The sequence below is a fragment of the Ipomoea nil genome, unplaced genomic scaffold (genome assembly GCF_001879475.1).
Source record: "Ipomoea nil cultivar Tokyo-kokei standard unplaced genomic scaffold, Asagao_1.1 scaffold1043, whole genome shotgun sequence".
Classification (NCBI taxonomy): Eukaryota; Viridiplantae; Streptophyta; class Magnoliopsida; order Solanales; family Convolvulaceae; genus Ipomoea; species Ipomoea nil.
The window spans coordinates 3444166-3467505 of record NW_017617471.1 but is presented as its reverse complement, the minus strand read 5'-3'; the positions used below and the strand labels follow the sequence as shown (position 1 = coordinate 3467505).

The window sequence follows — 23340 nt, the reverse complement described above, 5'->3', positions numbered from 1 at the left end:
AACTAAAACAAAAACTAATCTTGATTTTCAAGAATAGATAATATGACATGTATTGTATTGAGTTTGGCTACATGGAGCACTAGATGCTCAAAGGGCTCTCCGATTACGGTTTGACTGAAACTCGAGTGGTATAATTTTTTTGATAAAAATAAATTAATGAGAGACACATGATAATTAGGAAAATCAATAATTTCAAAGTTGAAAAGGCAAAAAACAAAAATAAAAAAATAGTCAAAGTTCAAAAATGTTAGTTAGCTTAGTTGTTTGCAGATGTATACACAAGAAACCACAATACAGACCCTTTCCCACCTCCCTTCTGTCCTCTCTCTCAATTAGGACAGCCTGGAAGGATCCAACCTCAAACCCCACTAGAATTATTAATAACAATTAATAATAGGACCTCTAAAAATGATAGTTTTTATGCAGAAACAACCAAAAATGAAAATTGTAATAAAATTTAAATTTAAATAAATATATAATAATGAAAAGCTTGGAAAAGTAGAGAAGGAAGGAAGGAAGGAGGGTGGTGTGGCACTGTGGCTTCTTTTCTTTTCCCCCCCTCTTCACCTCTCTTTTCTTGCGGCCTATGCTTAGCATCTTTATTTACTTTTTCTCTCTTTTTTTTTTCAGACCCATTCTTGACCTTAGTTCTTGGAAATTACTAAATTAAGTTTCTTTTGTTGATTTTGGTTCTCTTTTCTTGAATAGTTGAATTATCTTTGCTTTCCACTCTTCCTTTATCTCTTTCCATTGTTGAGCTTAAATTCTACTCTGCTGAATTCCCTGATTCCTGAATCCTTATAGAGATTTGTTTCTCTGGCATTTGATCATTTCACCAGAAAGTGGTGCCCTTTTTTCTTGGCAATTCAACTTCTTTTCTTCTCCCCTTGCTTTCTCTTTCCCCAAGAGCTCGAATTCCGCCAATAATTCTTTGCTGCTGATCAAAAAAAAATCTCGTCTTTCTGGATTTCCCATTTCCAAGATTTCAACTTTCCTCAAAATCCCAACTTCTGGCTCTTAATGGTCTAGTTTCTTGTGTGCATTTTGCTCCTGCTTATTGGCAAAGATCAAGAAAGCTCTAAAAATTTCCCCTTTGTGTGTTGATTTTGTTTGTGAATTTTAGCACACTTTGGGTTTTGATTCCATGGGACTGTGTCATGGGAAACCAATTGAAGCCCAGAAAAGGTTCTCTGAGGACTCAGTGATCCCCAATGAGAATGAGCCTTCATGGAGTTCCCACACTTCAAAAACTCCAAAGTTCCCCTTTTACAGCCCAAGCCCTCTGCCTAGTGCTTTCAAGAACTCACCTGCTAATTCCAGTGTTAATTCCACCCCTCTGCGCTTGTTCAAGAGGCCATTCCCACCACCTTCACCAGCCAAGCACATAAAGGCATTGCTTGCCAGGAGACATGGCTCAGTGAAGCCTAATGAGGCCACAATCCCTGAAGGGAGTGAGTGTGATATTGGGTTGGATAAAAACTTTGGCTTCTCCAAGAATTTTGAAAGCCATTATGAGCTTGGGGAAGAAGTGGGAAGGGGGCATTTTGGGTATACTTGTGCTGCCAAGGGAAAGAAAGGGAGCTTGAAGGGCCAGGATGTGGCAGTCAAAGTCATCCAAAAATCAAAGGTTTTTGGTGTTCTTATTCTCACTTTTCATAATCTTTGACTTTTACTTGCATTTCATATGATTTGGTTGCTGAATCTTGCTGGAGAACATTATTCATTATTGTTGTTGCTGTTAGTTTAGTTTTTGGTTAATGAGATTTAATCAAACTTGTTTCTATGGCCTAAATCTAAATACTTAGGAATATTGCAATGATGATGTGTTTTCTTCTCTTCTTCTATTTGTTTACCTTATATTCCTTCCCACAATGTGGATCCTCTGCCTATGCCAAATTCTCACTAGTTCGATAATGTTTTCACTAATGTTTTCTGTTATCTGTGGACCATGTGAAACGAGGTTTTTGTTCTTGTCTTATGATGTTCTTATCGAGGAATGCTTGTGCAGATGACTACAGCAATTGCCATAGAAGATGTGAGGAGAGAAGTCAATATATTGCGTGCGTTAACGGGACATAGAAACCTAGTGCATTTCTACGATGCATATGATGATGAAGAAAACGTCTATATAGTAATGGAGTAAGTTTGAATATTTTGGATAATTCTCCATGATGGTCCTATTTTATTCCGGGTGATTTTTACCTGTTATCTTAAAACATTATTATTTATCATTGTATGAGAATACTGTAATTTTTAACTATGATTTCTCCTCATATTACTATGAAAGTAGGCAATGTTTACTGTGATTCAGAAGCCTAAACAAAGGTTTTCACTCTAACAGGTTATGTAAAGGAGGGGAATTACTCGACAGGATACTTTCTAGGTGCATATCTTTTCCTAAATTCTAACACTTCGATTTATTTATTCTTGATTATTAATTTTGTTTTGTTTGAAATGAAGGGGTGGCAAATACTCGGAAGAAGATGCTAAAGTTGTTATGGTGCAGATTCTAAACGTCGTTGCATATTGTCATCTTCAAGGAGTGGTTCACCGAGACCTAAAACCCGAGGTGCACAATTGAGATTGAGTTTAGTACTTGAGTTTCTTTTGTCGTATCTATCTTGGTTTGGCTGATTTCCTCTCTGAAATTCTGCTTCAGAATTTTCTTTTTACGACGAAGGATGAGCGTTCTCCTCTGAAGGCCATTGACTTTGGACTTTCTGATTATGTAAAACCGGGTAAGTCCATGCCTAGATTTCTTAACTTTTTGCTTATTTTCCGATCATTAGAATATACTTAGTGATGGGAGGCGTTGTTGCAGATGAAAGGCTAAATGATATTGTTGGAAGCGCATATTATGTGGCCCCTGAAGTCTTGCATAGATCATATGGAACCGAAGCTGACATGTGGAGTATAGGTGTGATTGCGTATATTCTTCTTTGTGGAAGCAGACCTTTCTGGGCACGGACAGAATCTGGAATCTTTCGGGCGGTCCTCAAGGCTGATCCAAGCTTTGATGAAGCCCCGTGGCCCAATTTGTCCCCCGATGCAGTAGACTTCGTTAAGAGATTGTTGAACAAGGATTACCGCAAGAGGCTAACTGCTGCTCAGGCTCTTAGTAAGTTGTTTACGGTTATAACTATGAATTACTTCAATTCCCGCTTTCGAAGAGCTAATTTTATTTGGCAAGCCAGTTATATGTTTAGCAACTTTGCTTAGCTTTCTTTGTAATATCGGGATGTCATGCACTCTATGTTGAGTATATAACCATTAATGTGCAATCCAACTACCAGCTTAAGCTTTTAGTTGAGATAGAGCACATGCTTCAATTTGGTATCAGCCCGGGGGCGTGTTGAGCATATAACCATTAATGTGCAATCCAACTACCAACTTAGGCTTTTAGTTGAGATGGAGCACATGCTTCAATCCCAGCTTAGGCTTTTAGTTGAGATGAAGCACATGCTTCAATTCTCTAGAGTGTGGATTAACGAGCGATTTTTGTTTCCTTGTTCTGCTTAGGTCATCCTTGGTTAGTGGGCCACCATGATATCAAAATACCTCTGGATACGATTATATACAAGCTTGTAAAAGCTTACATATGTTCCTCGTCTCTACGAAAAACAGCGTTGAAGGTACGTAATGTAATCAGACCTGTCAAATTCAATCGTTGTAATGTTTTAAAGAACCCTAAATGCAAAATACTCGAAATGTGACTGCTAGTTTCGGATCTGCTAATGTAACAGGCTCTTGCAAAGACATTAACCATACAACAGTTGGCTTATCTCCGGGAACAATTTACATCGTTAGGGCCAAACAAAAGCGGATGTGTATCTCTACAAAACTTCAAAACGGTTAGACCTCCTCCGCTGCTGTCTATCCCCTTTTTCCCGTTGTTTTCAATTGATTACTCGGCAGCTCATTAGTATTTCTTTATTATTTCAGTCGTTTTAAATAATTTCTAGTGTATGTATCTTAAATAAAAGCTGAAATGTGATTTGGCAGGCTATGGCAAAGTTCGCCACTGATGCAATGAAGGATTCGAGGGTTTTGGATTTTGTCAATACAGTAAGATTCTTTTTAGGAAACTCTTTACTCCTAGGTGTGGTTTATAAACGTCACTCTTTACGGTTTACAACAAATTCACTAAGGCATAGAAATTTGTTTCTTGTGCAGGTGAGTTCTCTCCAATATAGGAAACTGGATTTCGAAGAATTCTGTGCTGCAGCGATAAGTGTTCATCAGTTAGAAGGAATGGACAGCTGGGAACAGCATGCTCGACGTGGCTACGAGTTTTTCGAGAAGGATGGAAACAGGCCTATCATGATCGAGGAACTCGCTTCGGTATGCTCTCTATCTTTCTCCCTCTCTTTCTCGGTTCAGCATAATATATATAAATAACAAATGTGGCCCGCACACTGAGGGGGTGTGTTGAGCAGAATATATAAATAATAAATATTTTAGTTGAACTGAAACACATTTTTGATCTATGAAAGTTATATTCTTTTTTTTTTTTGCATTTTAAAGAATTCATTGCCAAATTAGCGTTCTCCATCCCGTGTTCATTTGTGTATCCATATCCATTGTTCTATATATATATATATATATATATATATATATATATACAGGAGCTCGGCCTGAGCCCTTCGGTTCCAGTTCACGTAGTTCTGCAGGACTGGATCAGACACTCGGATGGAAAGCTCAGTTTCTTGGGGTTCGTTCGTCTTCTGCATGGTCTTTCTGCCCGTGCCCTTCAAAAAGCTTAAGACTATAACTTCGCCGGGGGGCTACCTCGAGTCTTTCTCTTTGATTCTGTGTTTGGACCGACCATTCTTTCTCAGAGATAAAAAGCATTCCTGAGAAGCACAGCTTGAAGATCAAGAAGCTCCAACATCTTCACTTGTCAGTATGCAAATTTTATTTTATTTTTTGTTTTCTTTGATTATGTGATGCCATGAAGCATAGAGGAATGTACAGAAGAGATAGATTATATGACAAGAATGTATGTAGGGTTAGTAAACAGCACCATGCTGAAATGAGGTTTGGTGGCATGCAGGTGTATTCCTTGTGCACTCAATTCCTTACTACTTATTTTGTTGGTTGTTGTGTTCTATATATATTCTGAGTATATATACCATTGTATCGGGTAAATTTCGTTTCTGTGTAATCAGATAGGAAGATCCTGTCTAACAGGAGAGAATGTTGGCAAGAATCGAACTCGTGATTTTTTAATATGAGAATTATGTTTTACTTAGTCACTTTTTTTGTGGCATATATATTGGCCCTTGATATGATGTCAAGGTTTTAAAGTCGTTAACCATGATCAAAAGGTATATTTCACCTAAAAAGACATTCTTTTCTATTTATTGACATTTCATTTAATTTTTAACTATTTTTATTTTAAAGATGATTATAACCATTTTTATTTTAAAGATGATTATAACAAGTATAAATTTGATAATAAAAACACCATTGAACATAATTATAAATTGAAGATCAAAATAGTAAAAATAGTATGTGTGATGGGTCATGTCAACTGTCAAGTACCTTGTGCTCATATGACACCCGCGTTAGACTCCCATATGAAAGGTTATGAGTTTGATTCGCGTTATTGGCTCTTTGTGCTTCAGTAGGTTGAGAAAGTAATTATGAACAAATACTACATTGTAATAGAGTCAGTAGCATTAAAACAAGGTTGTTAAAGTTTCTTAAGAGAGGTGTTCGAGTGGACAAAACAGAATTCTAGTAAAAGGGTAAAAGTCATGAATTTAATTTTTGCAAGCACTTTCCTAAGTTTAAATTTTTGCAAGCACTTTCCTAAGTTTAGTCTGTCGTAAAGTAATTATGAACAGATACTACATTGTAATAGAGTAGCATTCAAAAAAGGTTGTTAAAGTTTCTTAAGAGTTAAGAGAGGTGTTCAAATGGACAGAACGGAATTCTAGTACTAAGACCATCTCCAACCATTGCACCAAATTTTACACCAAAAAGAAATATTCCCAGCATATTCTTACACCAAATTTTTTCCATCTCCAACCCATTACACCAAATTCTGAACCAAATTTTATTCCTACACCCCTCATAAAGTTTATATTTATACTTTTATTCTTTTAACAAAACTAATAGTTGTAATTTAATAAATTAGACTTTAATTATATTTTATGTAATTTTATTTTTAATTAAATTATATTTAATATTAGTTTTGTTTTAATCGTCTTAATTAAAGTAGTTTTAATTAAGTTCTATGTGTTTGTTTTAAATTAAGTATGTTTAAAGTACTAGGACTATGTGGTCCAATGGTATCCGGGTTGGATTTCCACTTGGAAGGTTGTGAGTTCGAGCCTCAGTGGAGGTGTTATTAGCTCTTTGTGTTTCAATAGGTTGAGAAAGTATATGAACAGATACTACAATGTAATAGAGCTAGTAGCATTCAAAAAAAAAAAGTATGTTTAAAGTAGTTTTAATTAAGTTTTATGTGTTAGCTTTAAATTAAGTATGTAATTTCCTTTAATTTTGTTATAATTAAGCTTTATGTGTTTTCATTTTTAATTAATCTATGTTCAATATTAAACTTATTTTAATCGGAGCAGAGCAGGCAAAGAAAAGTTTCAAAGCAAATGAAAGTGCAGAAATTTCGCTCGCTTAAATGGATATACGAACAAACCCTTCCCCAGAACCGGCGGAATTGCCCAATCCTTTCTTTCCTTGAAGTAAGTATGGAGCGGGAGCTACTTCTACAGCAAATGTTGACTAAACTCGACATCCGATCCCATTCCGACCTCGATATGTGGAATCGTCTTGCGCCATATGTATTGAGATTGTTCGGGAGACGTGGTCCATTTTTTTTATGAAAGGAAGAATGGGAAGAGGAAAAGGTTCGGTAATATTATTATTATTATTATTATTATTATTATTATTATTATTATTATTATTTTGTTTTCTGGGTTGGATTTGAATTTATTTTTTGAAGGATTTGCGAATGAATGCTGGGCTGGGCCACCTCGAATGGCGTGAGCCGCATGCGGGGAGACCCGCACGTACGGTTTTAAGGGGGACCCGGTCTTGATGAGATCTTTCAAATGATATAATTCATTTTAAATAATATAAAATTTATAGTTAACAATTTAACAAAATAGACAAATATATTAAAACAAAAAAACAAAACACAAATGGAATTAAACAAAAAAGAGGGGTCAAAATGAAAAAAAAAAAATTATAGCGTTTTGGCGCACTGTGAACAGTGCTGCGCCGAATATGGCGCAACACTGTTCACAGTGCGCCAAAAATTTGGCGAAATGGCGTTGGGTTGGAGCTAAATTCCGCCATCTTTTTTGTGTTTTGGCGAAATGGCGCTGGCTTGGAGATAGTCTAAAAAGATAAAAGTCATGAATTTAATTTTTGCAAGCACTTTCCTAAGTTTAAATTTTTGCAAGTACTTTCCTAAGTTTAGTCTGTCGTATATGATACATTGTACATTCTTGAATAACGACTACGACTTTTCTAGTCAAAAAAAAAAAAAAATTATATATTGATCAAACTTGTAGCACATAATATCAATGTACACCTTTACATACATAATGATTGCTATTTTCTTTGTGATTAAAAGAAAAAAAAAAAAGAAAAAAAAAAAAAAAACAAAAACAAAAAAAGAGTTGTTAAAGTGGACACATGAGGATTGGGGAGACAGTTGGATTAATGATAATAATTAAAAATTTGCTCCCACTTTACTTCTAACGAAATCTTCCTCTCCTGCATTTTCTGCTTGCTCTCATAGTCAAGCTGCAAAAATGGCGATCTACAGAACCCACAGGCCGAAGCCGAAATCCAGATCCCCAATTCTCATACTCACATCCGCCATCGCCGCCATTGCGCTCTTCTTCCTCTTCTCTTCCTTGCTCTCCACAACTGGCTCCTTCCTTTCCGCTCCCAAAACCATAGGCGACCTCATAGTTCACTCCAGAACCAGGCCGAAGAAAATACCCGACAAATTCCTCTACTGGGGGAGCAGAATTGACTGCCCTGGAAAGCACTGCGACTCCTGTGCCGGCCTGGGTCACCAGGAGTCCAGCCTCCGGTGTGCCCTTGAAGAAGCCTTGTTCCTTCAAAGGTATTGCTTTGAAACAAGGAAAACAAAAAAAGTTTGAAATATTTTGAGCTGTGTCTGGATTGAAGTTTTAGTAGCTTTAACTACTAGCTTGTGATTTTTTTATTTTACAAGTGAATATATAATGTTCAGTGATGTTATCCAGCTACATAAATGCATTTTTGAGTTTATATCAATGTGACAATGTGCATTGCTTTGTCATCTGAGAGTTGGGTTTCCTTAAATTTTTTCATGTATGGTTTGGATCACAAGGATATCACTATGAATTTGGAAAATATTATAAATCCAGTCTTGATGAATTTAGGATGAGAGTTGAAATTTGTGGAGCAATAAGATGGTACTCTGTAGGTTATTAATGCTCTTAAAGATCTTTATTCTAAGGGAATTTGCTTGCAAGATCAATGGATGTTTTAATGTTTTCCCTTGTTTTGTTCGTGTTGCAGAACGCTTGTGATGCCTTCTAGGATGTGCATCAATCCAATACACAACAAGAAAGGGATTCTTCATCAAGTTGAGGGTTCAAGTTTAGATGAAGGGTGAGCTTTGTTTTGTTTTTCAACTAGAGATCTATTCATTTTCTATTTCTAGAAATTCTTTTCTTTTTTCCTTTAACCCACACCCACACTGCAATACAAAAAAAGAAAGAGAAAAGGAAATGGAAAGTAATCGTAGTGGAATTTCATTCTGTGCCTCAGTTCTATTATTGCCAGTGAGTTTGACTCATTAACATGCTTATTGTGAGCTGTTTCTTTAGTATCTTGTCATAGATGAATTATAGCAGTAAAAGGTTTTCTGCATAAACATATTAACCATCTTTATCTCCTTTTCTAGGTGGGCAGCTAGCTCCTGTGCTATGGATTCTCTGTATGATGTGGACCTCATATCCGACACAGTTCCTGTTATTCTGGATAACTCGAAAATGTGGCATCAGGTTCTGGAGACAAGCATGAAATTAGGTTCTAGAGGGGTTGCTCATGTAAAAGATGTTAGCCGGACTGAACTCAAAGAAAATAGCCCATACTCAAATATTTTGCTGATAAATCGAACTGCAAGCCCTCTTGCATGGTAAATTTGAGCCTCGGTTTCTTTACTCATTATTTCTGCCCTCTCCTGTTCTTTTAATTGTTTGGTTTTAATGATTACTTGTGCTCTTAGAGACTGAGACTGTTCTTCTAGTCCCTTAAAAAGCCCAGCTAAGATATCCATAATTTTATTCATTTGTTTCTTATTTTCTACCTACAAAACCATGAAAGGAAAGGCAGAATGGCCAGATTAAGATTTAGCGCTGTTAAATATATCCTAAATGAATGTTTAGATTTGTTATGAACTGATATGATACTCTCTGGATGCACGTGGCATATACTGTTGCTTTTTAAATCTTGCTGGTACTGGCTTTGTTTTTGAATTGATACAATCTTTCTGTAGGTATTAATCATGGTAAACATTCAGGTTCATGGAGTGCAAGGATCGAACCAATCGCAGTGCTGTCTTGTTGCCATTTTCTTTCCTTCCTTCAATGGCCACAAAGAAACTACGAGATGCAGCGGAAAAGGTTAGTTGATTCCATTTTGTCAGGCACTGATACCTGTTCTTTGTCACTCTCGCTCTTTAGTTGCTATTGGCAAAACAGAAAAAACACTACACAGAGACTTGATTACATCCAGTGTTGCAAAAATCCCGCCTAGGCACCGATTAATCCCCGCCTAGGCGCTAGGCGCTGGCCGAGTGCTTAGCGTATCACCATAATTGGTTATCTAAGCGGTTGGCCGGCTAGGCGGCCTCCTAGGCAGCCTAAGCGCCACCTAGGTCGCCTAGGCACTGACCGCCTAGGCCTCCTAGGCACCGACTAGGTTGCCTAGTCGGCCGATTAGCTATTGTTTCCTTCTTTGTTAAATGGGTTATTTCACTCAAAACGATGTGTCATTTTGAGAGAAATAACGCTAAATTGTACTCTATGTTTTTTTGGTTAATATTTAATATTTTAGTATTAAATATTAAAATATTAAATAGTTTATAATTATCAAATCTTAAAAATTTAAACAATTTAAAAAAAAATAAAAAAATACACTGGCGCCTAGGCGCCGATTAATCCCCGCCTAGGCGCCTAGGCGCTCGGCGTCCCCTGAGCGCCCGAAGAGCACCTAGCGATTTTTTCAACCATGATTACATCAATGCAATGCTTACTCCACCCAAGGGAAGGTATAGACCTCAAGCTTAGGATCATAGCACCCCATAAGCTCGGGCTTCTTTAATTATTATTATTATTATTTGAAGAAGAATACTTTTTTAAACTTTAGAATAAAAAATGTGCCCAGATAGAAGGGAAGCAAGCAACAATTATTCACAAAAGATAACTCCTTAATGTTAAGACAATTTAAGAAAACATGTTTAATTAATTCTATAGTTGATTATAATAATGAGTACTATTATATTAAGTCTGAGAGCTCTGAGGGTTTAATGTACCCAAATGAATGGATTGAGATAGAGTAATTCGGTGGCTTTCTGTCTGTAAGAAATGGCAAAGATAGGTCCTGCCTCTCTTTGCCCCCAAAACGATTTGATAGGTGATGAAAGGAATGTATCTGTGCTAATGTTGTTTTTATACTTCTCGTCTTCTTTCTATAGATCAAGGCACTCATTGGAGATTATGATGCGATTCATGTGCGCAGAGGAGATAAGATCAAGACCAGGAAGGATAGGTTTGGTGTTGATCGAAGTTTACATCCCCATTTGGACAGAGACACACGCGCAGAGTTCATTCTGTGCAGAATTGCTAAATGGGTCCCACCTGGGCGGACACTCTTCATTGCTTCTAACGAGAGAACACCGGGTTTCTTTTCGCCTCTGGCTGTAAGGTAAGTAATATTCTACCGAACTTTTCATTTCCTTTTGCAAAGCATTAGATTCATAATTTCTATACTGCAGATTCATAATATATGTACTGTAGATTCATAATTTATGTACTGTAAATTCATAATTTCTAAACTGTATAGTTATCAAATTATGAACATATAGTTCTCTGATTTGTGAAAACAGAGTTCAACAATTGGAATCTAAAGTATAAATTTTATGAATCTACAGTATTGAAATTATGAATATGGAACCGTGTCCACCTTGCAAGGTGGGTACGTGCTCACAGCATAACGTTCCCGACCCAACCTCTTGGGCTCGGGTCGGTTTGTCCGGGGCCGACTACGTGGTCGGCCTAGCCTGGGTCGGGTTGCTCTGGACCCGTTCCTAATATATCCATCTCGGCATCACCATGAATGCGCCGTTCCTATAGTTTCTTCAACCTTTCTTCCGGTGGCTCCAATTCGCAGGTACAAGTTGGCATACGCTTCAAACTACAGCCATATTTTGGATCCATTGATCGAGAACAACTACCAGCTGTTCATCGTGGAAAGGCTTATCATGATGGGAGCGAAAACCTTCATCCGAACATTCAAAGAAGACGATACAGACCTCGCTCTTACAGATGATCCTAAAAAGAACACCAAGATATGGCAAATACCCGTCAACACAACGGACTCAAACGATTGCTGATACTTTCCATCAAGAACTTAGCTTCTTCTTGTTCCTCTCATACCAATTTTTGCTTACATATCTTTGTTCTCATGAGTTGTGTTTCAAGATTAGTTTCAGGAGCGCAAGCTGCTTCATATCATATGTTGTAAATTTTGTGAATCTTTGATAGGAAAAACTGTATTTAGTTGAATACACAACAGGGTGTGGAAGGGGTTGATAATTTGATTGTTTTGCCAGAACACACAAAAGCCTTCTGATTAATAGTTCATGTACTGTATTCTTAAGAGTTAATTCTAGGCTTAGTTTCCAGTTCGGGTGATTTTTCTAGATTTAGTTCTGATCGAGTTTGCATTGTCAATTTCTTCATAATAAATTCCGAGTAGCTTTTAGGTTTAAATGTTGATGCTTGCAAATGTAAGAGTAATGTTATTCATCCTTGAAAAAATTTCTCATAATTTTTTCTCCTAGTTACTTTTAATTTTCTATTACAGAAGAAGTTCAAAGGTCGTTTACTAGCTGGAAATTTTCTGAATTTGAAAAATAGAAAACAGAAAACATGTTTACTAACACAGTTTTTCATTTTAAAAACTGAAAATAAATTTTAAAAATTTCTGAAAAACTAGAACACACTTACTATTCTTCGTATAATTTCTTTGTAAGTAAATTTGTAATTTGTAAATTTAAAATTAAATCTCATAATAAAATATAAAACGGGCTGATACAAAAATCCCTAATCCTCACATAACGGAAGCACACATAAAAAACGGCCAGCTCTGACTCGAGAGTCCATACAGCGAATCCCCGGAAAAGTTGACGCGGTGCCGGTGACGCTACTATCCGCCGGAATATTCTGCTTATCTGAGGTATCTCGCTGTCTCTTTCACTCTACTTCTCCGTCTTCATCGGAATATCCATATGTAGCTAACTAGCTATGCTCATTGAAATTCTGATGATTTGTTTTCTTCTTTTAAGTAATTAAAAAAAAAAAAAAAGATGGAAAAAATTTAAGCCTTGGTTGCTTTTTGATTAAAAACTCAGCAAGCATCGTTGAATTCATCTTGTTATAATTCCATTAAAGTGTTAATAATCTATCAGGTCATGTTGGGATTCTGCTGATTATGATTATTGGTCCAAATTCATGTGATTAACCAAACAGTGAGCAAAAAATTCTAATTTTGGATAAAGAATTTAATCAACTTAAATTCTTAACCTTTGCTCCAAAAAAAGAAAAAGAAAAAGAAAAATTGTTTCTTTGCTTTTAGTTGTGTAAATGGGTAAAAATATATGTGAGAAAATTCTGTAAGGTTTTTGTGTGAGCATAGTAATCTGGTTTTTCTATTTTGTTTCTCTTCCTGGAAATCTTGTTCCAATTATAGTGTTATTCACAGTTACAATGATCAGTTATATTTGTACTGAAAAGTGGAATGCAATGAATTTTTCAAAACATGTACTGCCTGATCCTTATGATGACATTTCCATTTTTCCGCTATTCAAAATCTTTTAATTTTTTACTGGATCATCTAAGCGAGGGAATACTATAATTTATATAATACAGGAAAACTTTGGTGCAGTACTTTAGTATTATGAATTGAGCAAGTATTTTCTCAATATCTCTAACAGAAGTATGTTTTCATTTTAGTTTCTGTTGTGGGATATGCCTTATCTCGTTCGTGAACATCTGTTTATTGGCAACATATGTGATGCGGCGGAGATTCTTCAGAATGGCAGTGAAGAAATTACACATATATTATCAGTTCTTAGTTCAGCTTCAATATCATTTTTCTCTGAATGGCGTAGTGGGCTTGTGATCCCTACCAAGGAGATTGATAAGGTCTATTTTGGAGGAAATGGGTCAGAGGGAAATACTGCTGATGAGTCAAATACTTCCTTATCACCTAAGAAGCTTCTATACTCACTGGAGTACGCTGGGAAGGATCTTAAGTTTGTGAGGATGGCAGTACCCTTGAGAGATATGGAGAATGAGAATTTGCTGGATTCTTTGGATGTGTGCTTGGATTTCATTGAAGAAAGTAGAAAAAAAGGGTCTGTATTGGTGCATTGCTTTGCTGGTGTGTCAAGAAGGTACTATTTCTTATTTTGTTGTTGTATGTCTGGTTACATTTTATGCTCTTCTCATTGCTGTGGTATACATCTGATATGGCACAGAAAAATCGGCTCAGGAAGTCGAGGAATAAAAAGCAAGATTGATTCTCTCAATAATTCTGATTGATTGCTAGTTTGAATTTTATTCTATTTCCTTTACAATTGTTCGGAAATTTTGGTTATTATTCATTTCCATTTTTATGATTTTTGACTGCGTGTAAATCCTTCTATGTAAGTTGGGATTTCGTTGCGAATAAAACATAGTAGAATTAAGTCAAAATTAAGGAGAAGGAAAACTCCCAAAATTTCAAGTTATTTTCCCTGTTCTTCCTTCACCCTTTCTAATCTCACAAAATAGGCAAACCACTCTCCACTTCCAATGATCTCCATTGTCCATTGACATGAGCTTTTGCCCGTGAACATAACATTTTGGCTTCGTTGCCGAGTGTCAACATGGGCAATATCAAAACAGTACTAGCTGAAGTCAAGGCACTCCAAACTACCACGCAATCCATACAAACATATTTGTAGAAAATGGAGGCCATAGTAGATTCGATCCAAATGTTGTCTAACACTGTTGACAACCTGGGCAAGATGGTGGAAACTTTGGTAACCAAACAGATCAACCAACCATCATCTTCAAAAACTTCAACAATCATTTCACCACCTACTCTGCCAGCCACACCCATCTCCTCACACCAACTCGAGGTTGCACCACAAACCTGCTACACTAAGTGGGAATTCCTGAATTTCTCAACCAAAGAAGACACCTTGGTTTGGCTCCATTGTTACGAACTCTATTTTGCCAACATGTATATATCGAAGCAGGAGAAAGCGGGCACAACAATCTACCACATGGCCGAGAAAACCCAACTTTGGTACGGGTTCAAGATCCGCTAGCTAATCTCATGGAAAACTTTAAGAGATTCGTGTATGCTCCATGTTGGACCACCTCGTAGCCTCAACCCTTTGGGCGATGTAGCAAAAAATGATACAAATGGCAGGCAGCTTGAGGAGTACGTTGCCAATTTCCAAATGATCGGGTAAAATCCAATATGACCAATAGGTAGACTTATTCACGTCAAAATATGCAAATCCATATGCTTAGATTAAGCAATCAACACCACCCGTGGCTATGCCCAAAGAACGCATTTATTGGGCAATTCAACACCATGACGCCACTCCCCAATGAGATAGTATCCATCTAACAATACTATCATGGTAAAGCAGCCACCTCCTTTCAAGCCCCCACACATTAATAGCATATTTGGTTCACGAAATAGGCCGCTAGTTAAATAGAATTCTTGTTTAGTCCTTTTATTCCCAAGAATGAGCTATTCCGGGGGGCTTTGGTATTAGGGCATTAGGCTATTCTTAAGTTATCATAAATAGTCTATTTTGGTAATGTCTAATTTTCTATTTATTATTTAAGTTATATCTTTGACATGTATTCTATAATAATAATTATTACACCACACACACACACACATATCAAGGGTATTTATGTCATTTGAATGTTTATTCCATTTTTATTCCTTAAACCAACCAAATAATAGAATAGAATTCCTATTCTATTGTTGCTTATTCCATTCTCTATGGAATACGATTTCTATTCTTCCAAAATTCATTTCGTAACCAAACTCGTTGAAAGCACCCCTCACCACTGTTGCAAAAATCGCGCCTAGGCGCTAGGCGGTCGGCTTCCTAGGCACCCGCCTAGGCGCTCTAGGCGGTCCCCAGGCGCCTAGAGGACGCCTAGCGATTTTTTCAACATTGCCCCTCACCAAAAGAAATGTTGGAAACCACTACTATAGCTTGGCTTTGATGAAGAAGTTGAAGATTTGTAGATTGAACCAACAACCCAAAATAAACTATTCCCAAATTTCCCGATTTCAAGCTTGAGGACGAACTTGATGTCCCAGAGGAGAGTAATGATATGACATAGAAAAATCAGCTCAAGAAATCAAGGAAAATAAAGCAAGATTAATTCTCTCAATAATTATGATTGGTTGCCAGTTTGAATTTTATTCTATTTCCTTTACAATTGTTTAGTAATTTTGGTTATTATTCCTTTCCATATGATTGCTGACTACATGTAAATCCTTCTATATAAGTGGGGATTTCTTTGCTAATAAACATAGCATAATTAAGTCAAAATTAGGAAGGAAAACTCCCAAAATTTCCAAGTTATTTTCCCTAGTCTTCCTTCATCCTTTGACCCTTTCTAATCTCACAAAATAGGCAAACCACCCTCCACTTCCAACAATCTCCATTACCCGTTGACATGAGCTTTTGCCCATGAACATAACATCTTTAGTCTGTCAGGAAGTGCTCTTTATTTCTAAAGATAACCTCAGGCTGCTTTATTGATTTTTCATTTTTATAGTATTATTACTACTCAGTACATTGAGATTCTTCTTTAGGAAGGAGTTTGAGACCCAATGAAGCTAATAAATCTTCAAATTGTGCAAAATTTGGAAATGATTTAAGCCCCAAAGTTTGTGTGTTCACTATTCTGCATCTTAAGTCTAAAATTGGCACAAAACACATTGTAGCAGTTACCACAGTTTGCCACTTTGAGCTCTTCCTGTCAGTCCATGTCAATTGTTTATTACTATTTTCCTCTGAAGATTTAAAAACAAAAAAATTATAATTTGACAAGCATAGTTTATGACAGTGGGGTTTTTAATGAGCTTGGGGGTCCCCTGTCTTGTTTTTCTAGATCAGTCTAAGGGAAAGCAATCTCACATATTATAAATGCATGATCACCCTTATTTTTTTCTAACATATGTTAACATAAATTAGATAGGTCTTCTAGTTTGTATTTATTCCTTCCTCTAGATGGGGGTAACTGTTCGTACTAAGACTTGTTATATTCTGGTATGACTTCTTAAATGGTTTGTAATGTATTCATGGCCTCTTCACATGATTTATCCACTTATTCAGTTCATCTGAAATATGATATCTGACCTGTTAACTCTCCTTACGAACATATGAATTAAATTCAAATATCTCCAGTTCATGACCTGTTGGTCTAATGGATCAAAAGCATTAATAGTGTATATATCTGTCAATTTAGTAATTTTTTTCTTCTTTATTTTTCTCTAAGTTGTCCTAGTTTGGTAATTCTTCTTTTATTTTCTTTCTTTTGCATAACTTATGCAGTTCCACTATTAAGATCAATACTTGTTGGTTTTTTTAGCTGTTCAATCTAATTAATGATGCAATTTCTTGTCTATAAACAAGCTAATAGTGGAAGGCTGCACTCAGATTTTTGAATTGAGGATGAGGAGACATTTTTGTTTGACTAGGAGTTTACATTTTCCAAATGCACCTATTTACCAAGAGCATGCAAAGTCTGTTGATGTTTTCTTCTCATGTTATTTAGCATGTTAATTTCTAGAACCTTTTCAATTTGGACATTCTTTGTTACAGCATATGTATTCTCCTATCCTGCTTTGACAAGCCCTATAGAATCACATCCTTCTTTGCATCCTCTGCAGTGCATCCATTGTTGCAGCGTACTTGATGAGATCTGAACAGTTTTCATATGAAGGTATTATAAACTTCATTATTCAGTTGTAGTGTTGCTCTTATAGTAGTTTGTTTCGTGCTTTATTTAGAGTCTTCTAAATTGATGATGACAATTTACCCATAATTTGTGTTTATTATTTCCATTTACTTCGTCTTTGCCTAATCTTTCCTCTCTCTCTCCTTTCTCCTGCATGTCTTGATTTTGAAGACGCAATTCAATCTTTATGTCAAAGCTGCGAATCTGTCTCCCCAAACGACGGTTTTGTAGATCAGGTGATACAGACATTGCAAAGTGATTTATGAGCTGGCATCTCAATTATCCTTGATGTCTGTTTCCAGCTTCTCATGAATTGCGACTCTTGAATAATTTTTCCTTCCTGTGGCCACAGTTGAAAATGTTTGAAGAAATGGGCTTCAAGGTTAATCGTGCCAGCCCCACATACAAACGGTTTCACTTAAAGCTACTAGGTCTACTTCCTTACCTTAATTATCAATTATGTTTTTCTGTCAATGTCAATTACCATCTGTGATTATAGATTTATAGATATATGTGAGCTCTTGATCTGTGACTGGTGTTTTCCATCTTGTGCTCTATGGCATTTAGTTGCTCAATTTGTGTTTTACTGAAGCAATGCTTCATTTTCAGTAGCACTGCAGACAGATCCTTTTCTGTTGATTGACATTGTACTTTTTATACCCAGGTGAGTGCTATAATCGTGGAGAGACAATAGAGGCGTCTAAGTTTGCAGCAGATCCTGCTTTGCTAACAAAAAAACTCTCCTTGGTTACTGATGAGCCCTTGAGTAGGGAAGCCTGTCCTACTCAAGCATACCGCTGCAAGAAATGCCGGAGAGTAGTTGCGGTGCAAGATAATGTTATTGATCATGTTCCTGGAGAGGGTGAAACAGCCTTTGGATGGTCTAAAAGGAGAAGTGGCCGTCCTTTTGAGAAAGCAGATGATGATGAGTGTTCATCCATCTTTATTGAGCCTCTGCAGTGGATGAAGTCAGGTAGAGGCTATTGCATAGCATATTATCTTTGTAAATTACACCCCCCCCCCCGCCCCCCCCCCCCTCTACATACACACACACAAACCAACAATAATCAGGCCCCAAGTTTGATGAACAAGAAGTAGTGATTGTTTGCATCCTGCATTTTTTGGGATGACAAGAGAAACGAGCAGTCACTATCCGAGGATGTGCACTGAGTAAACTCCACCTTGTGACCCTAAAAGAGTTGACCAGCTCAACCAAGAAGGCTGGAATTCGAACTCGTAACCTTGTGGTTACAAGTTTGTATCTTTAGCCAGCTTGGTTGGGGTTACCCTCGCATCCTGCATTTTATATTCTACAAGTGAATAATGCACAGCTTTTAAATGAATGGTAGCAGATCTGGGATTACAACATTTATTCAAGTCCACTCCTTCCCATCATTGTCTTCTTGATCAGTTTTAGATTTTTGTAATCTAACCCAAGTACCCTAATAATTAAATCCCATTTCCTTTCTAACCTACTTTCTTTTTCCCTTCAATTCTGGATCCCAGTCGGAGAGGGTGCTCTGGAAGGCAAGCTTTGCTGCATCCACTGTGAAGCTCGCCTAGGTTACTTCAATTGGTCAGGCATCCAGTGCAGTTGTGGAAGCTGGATCACCCCTGCCTTTCAGCTCCACAAAAGCCGAGTGGATGTCAGCACTTTGTGAGATTTTACCGAGGGGAGATAGGTCTCAACCCCATTGCAGGGGTGTACCATATGCTTGCAGCATTACAAATAATCCCTCAACCCAACAGCAGTATGAACGAAAACAACTAGAGAGCTTTTGTCCATTAAGGAAGGTGATGTTAGTGAACCCAATCACCCTCATATGCTTGCCTCCTATACATGCATTGTAAACTTCTTCCATTACTGAAACTTGCTTCTATCTTCTCAAAACATTAAGATGTAAACTCTACAATCATGTACATCGATTGTACACCAACTCAGATAAGTCAATCTTACTAAAGTTCTTCACTTTTGCTCTGATTAGTTCATTCTAAAAGTTGTCGTATCATTGAGGTGCAAAGCTACCATCTTATAATGTGTTCAAATCACATTTTCTTGCACAATTTGCAGATTATGCTGTCTAAATTGATACGAATTATCGGTTCTTTCGTCGTGTAAGATATTATCCTGTTATGTATCTTCATAGGATGGAGAATAGTTTTCACTTGAAGTTCATGGATATCTAGAACTAAATGCAGAGAGAGGAGTATAGACAAGACAGAAGTTGCCATTTCACTTGTATACACAACTGGGAATTTTTTCTCATTTAATCATTGGAAATTTACATTGCCTTACTGACTGCAGGACACTAACCTCTAGCTAGGCCTCTTCTGCATAAAACTGAGACAGTAAGGCCTGGTGATTCTTTCCTGGAGCTATTTATATATACTATTCGCAGTTAGAAAAGGCGCAATGATGGGGCGAGTAAATCGTGGTTAATCCAGGGTGCAGCTTGGCCAAAATCTTTTCCACTCAGAGATCTCATCCTCACTGTAAAGCTTTCTGATCCCACCATAGTAGCCATCTGCTTCATTGCCTACTTCTTTATGCCCCCTTCGGTTTATAGTCGTCTCTCTCCATTCCGAGTCTGGGGAATACTGCTTGAACTCTAACTTCACAGTATCTGTCGAACAACGAATTTAAACCCAAACCCATGAACACGATTACAGAAAAGGGCCCTTGAAAATCAAAACAAATACGCTAAAACAAAACATTCTTTTTCAGCAAAGCCAGCAGAGTAAACATGCAACCCCATACATCAAAAAATGGTTCAGGTATAAGTTTGACATAACAGTGTAGAGCATAATGTATATAAACTAATATATATTCAGTCTCACTATCAACTTAACCTTTAGTTGAGACAGAACACATCCTCCAATTTCGTAGAATTATGCTAATTCCCAGGCACACAACCCGATCAGTTTAACCTTTAGTTGAGACAGAACAGATCCTTCAATTTCCTGGTTTAGGCTAATCCCCAGGCCCACAACCCGATCAGCTTAACCTTTAGTTGAGACAGAACACATCTTTCAATTTCTCGGATTAGGCTAATTCTCAGGCCCACAACCCGATTTTCTTGCGTTTTAAGTAAAAGCTAATCATCTTTCCTGAATTAGGTCATAAACAATGCACAGTTTTTCTACATTTCATATATCCAAATTCTGACACCTAAGCTGCCATGCCACCAAAGGTCTTGGATATGATATGCAAAGCCAGCAGTGGTCATGGCACTTTTGTGCAAAAGATACTTCTAAACAAGTCATGATACAAAATGGGATAGCTTTAATTCTTTAAAACTAATGAGCAGTCAATAATGAGTGGAGCAATATAATATTTGATTACCGTTTCTTTGGCTAAGAACCTCTTTATTTTAATATATACATATCTTCTCTTTTCTCTCAACAAAAGCCATTCAAGAAGCCAAACAATCAAACCAATACTTGACAGACTTTTAGTTAATTAGGCAATGAGTTTTTCCTGTCAGTTTCAAATGAAGTAACATGCTAACCACAAAAGCAGCAGCACCTTTGTATTACTCCACAAGCATCAGCACACAACATATTATAAAATAATGGCAAAAGCCTAAACAAGCGCAATTAGTGTCGTGTTTCCATTAGTGTATGTTTTTTTAAGGTAAAATTAAGGTTGTTAGTGTCCACACCACTCCTGGCAGCATATATGCTGCATTGACCTGTCAAGCATTCTAGATCAAGAAGTGGTCCAGTCACACTTGCTAAAGGGATATTGCTATTTGCTTCATGCAAAAATCTGAATATTCCTATTAACCGTTTTATATCTATATATCATCCTCCATCATAGACCACCTTTAGCTAGTTGAAATATGTGAAGAAAAATGAAATGTTGAAAGCAGGAAAAAAACACAAGACAACTATTAACCATTAAAGGTGAAAGTATGCTCTCACCGCTTCTATGGCAATCACAGTGCAATTTGCTGCCATTGCATGATCCCAAGTGTCCAACAACTCCATACCACCAACCTGCAAAACATTTTAAGTTGAAAATATTACACACATAATTGTAGTATCAAAGCTTCACGAATTGGTCATTTCTAAGAACTAAAAAATGGTTTTTTTTTTTCTTTTTTTTGAACTAGCAATCGGGATTCAGGAATCTACGAGCAAGAAGTTTCTCTTTCAGAAGCTTAAACAGTCAAATTGTTGATCCAAAAGAACGAACCCTAATCAAAAGGAAAGGGGGCTTCTTTAACGGTGAGCATACCATAAGGGAATTCCTTGCTTCTTCTCCATTGAATCTCGAAGTGATCATCAGGTTTTAAATCATTTAAGCAATCTGATTTATGCAGTACATAAGCAGAAGTACCAACGGGAGGTGCCCTTAGCCTATCGAACACTATGTTTTCCTCTATCGAACGTCTTCCATATGCTGGATACCTGCAGAAACAGTCATTTCAACTCCAATATCTATGATTCTATGAATAGTGTTCCCCCCCTTAACAAAAGAGGAAATAGTAAGGATATAGTTTAAGAACACAAGAAAAAATCCAATCAGAAATCAATATAAAAGCTGCGTTTAAGTGTTTTCCAATTACAAGCCAAAAGCTAAAACAATTCTCAAAAACTTGCAAGAAAAGAAGTGATCACACTTTCTTTAAGGATCAGAGTTCATCATCTAACCTTGCCCAGAAGAGGTCAGAGGTGGAATCATAGCTCACTTCAGCATCATAACAAGACAACATAAACCCAACATTCCCATTCTGCACATTAAACAACAACCAAGAAATTTAGCAAAAAACAATGTATGAACAATCAGAATTCAGAACCTATACATATCAACACCTAAATGCCATTGCAATACACAGAAACACACCAAATCTGCTATCTCTGAAACTTACCTCACGGTTATAAACCTGAGCTGGGAAAGAGAAGTTGCCAGTTTCAAGAGAGAAATACAAAGCCATGGCTGAGTCCTCTGGCAAAGAGCCCTTCACCCCATTCCCCACTTCTGATCTGCCATTCAACACAAGATCCCTAAAGCTTGCAAAATACCCCAGAAAATCCCCCTGCCTTTTGGAATCCAAAAACCCAGCCTTCTTCTTCTTCTTCTTCATAGAGGCAACATGGCGCTTCCACTCTGCATATGCAGCATTGCCAATCAACCTCCCCCATCTCTCCCTCAGATGCTTCTCCCACAGGCGATCCGCCACGCACTTCTCCCTCAGCGAGGCGCAAACCGCCGCCATGCTCCGCAGCTCCGCCGCCGAAAGCCTCTCCAGAATGGACTCCACAGCCAGGTCAGGCAAATCCATCAAACTCGTCCCCTCCGCAGTCGTCTCCTCCACCACATTACCGCCAATCTCCCTCGCCGGAGACAAGATTCGTGAGAAATGGAAGAACCCATCAAGAAAGTTCTTGTTTTTCCGGAACCATGATAGCAAGAACCTCGAAAACTCCTCCCAGAACAAAGGCAGTGACCTAAATCCCATGTCGCGCTTCCAAGAAGGGAATGGGTGATGAAATGAGTTAGAGAGGAAGACGATGGAGAAGCAAGAAAACAAGAAAAATAGCATTGGGATTTAGAGAATGGGTTTCTTTATCGCACAAGCAAAGTACTGAGGGGTTGCAGCGGCATTTATACTCGAGATTAAACATAATCTTAAGGAATATTAAATTAATAATTAAATCATGAAAGAATTTCATTAGTGGATGATGATGACGATATATTTGCTACTTTATGAACAAAAATTATATATTTTTTCTTCATATATCACTGTTAAAGTAGTAGTGGATATGGCGACAATATTATATATTTCATATCTGTATCTAGGTAACTCCAACCAAGTTAGTTATATTATTAAGGAATAAGGTTCAAATTGGTCACTAAATATAACTTGAAAATACAATTAGGCCACTAAATTAAAAAAAAAAAAAAGTGCAATTAAACCATTGAACACTCCAAAAATATGCAATTTCACCTGATAGCAGGTTACCATCAATTTTAGCAGGTTATTTGCTTATGTGACAGCTGAGTTGGCATTTTAAATCATTTTTAATAAATTTT

The 23340-nt window shown here is 37.1% G+C and overlaps 4 protein-coding genes across 4 annotated transcripts; 3 read left to right on the top strand and 1 right to left on the bottom strand.

Annotated features, from left to right (window-relative positions):
• The first annotated feature begins 509 nt into the window (after positions 1–509).
• Positions 510–5231, top strand: LOC109181791 (CDPK-related kinase 7-like). The gene is made up of 11 exons (XM_019331705.1): positions 510–1627; positions 2009–2139; positions 2342–2383; positions 2461–2569; positions 2660–2738; positions 2822–3118; positions 3520–3632; positions 3744–3851; positions 4003–4065; positions 4174–4341; positions 4626–5231. The coding sequence occupies exons 1-11, from the start codon at positions 1145–1147 to the stop codon at positions 4761–4763; spliced, it is 1731 nt and encodes a 576-aa protein (XP_019187250.1). The 5' UTR covers positions 510–1144; the 3' UTR covers positions 4764–5231.
• Positions 5232–7693: 2462 nt separating this feature from the next.
• On the top strand, positions 7694–11945 carry LOC109181792. The gene is made up of 6 exons (XM_019331706.1): positions 7694–8104; positions 8545–8637; positions 8933–9166; positions 9551–9653; positions 10727–10956; positions 11422–11945. The coding sequence occupies exons 1-6, from the start codon at positions 7785–7787 to the stop codon at positions 11642–11644; spliced, it is 1203 nt and encodes a 400-aa protein (XP_019187251.1). The 5' UTR covers positions 7694–7784; the 3' UTR covers positions 11645–11945.
• A 416-nt stretch (positions 11946–12361) lies between these two features.
• Positions 12362–19284, top strand: LOC109181794 (dual specificity protein phosphatase 12-like). Its single transcript, XM_019331708.1, has 7 exons — positions 12362–12489; positions 13266–13708; positions 17233–17285; positions 17472–17536; positions 17653–17731; positions 17965–18273; positions 18807–19284. Exons 2-7 carry the CDS (start codon positions 13281–13283, stop codon positions 18959–18961), a joined length of 1089 nt encoding a protein of 362 aa, XP_019187253.1. The 5' UTR covers positions 12362–12489; positions 13266–13280; the 3' UTR covers positions 18962–19284.
• A 244-nt stretch (positions 19285–19528) lies between these two features.
• LOC109181793 (F-box protein At2g26850-like) lies at positions 19529–22884 on the bottom strand. Its single transcript, XM_019331707.1, has 5 exons — positions 22175–22884; positions 21957–22036; positions 21541–21713; positions 21225–21299; positions 19529–19924 (listed from the first exon to the last, which is right to left on the bottom strand). Exons 1-5 carry the CDS (start codon positions 22847–22849, stop codon positions 19737–19739), a joined length of 1191 nt encoding a protein of 396 aa, XP_019187252.1. The 5' UTR covers positions 22850–22884; the 3' UTR covers positions 19529–19736.
• Positions 22885–23340: the final 456 nt, after the last annotated feature.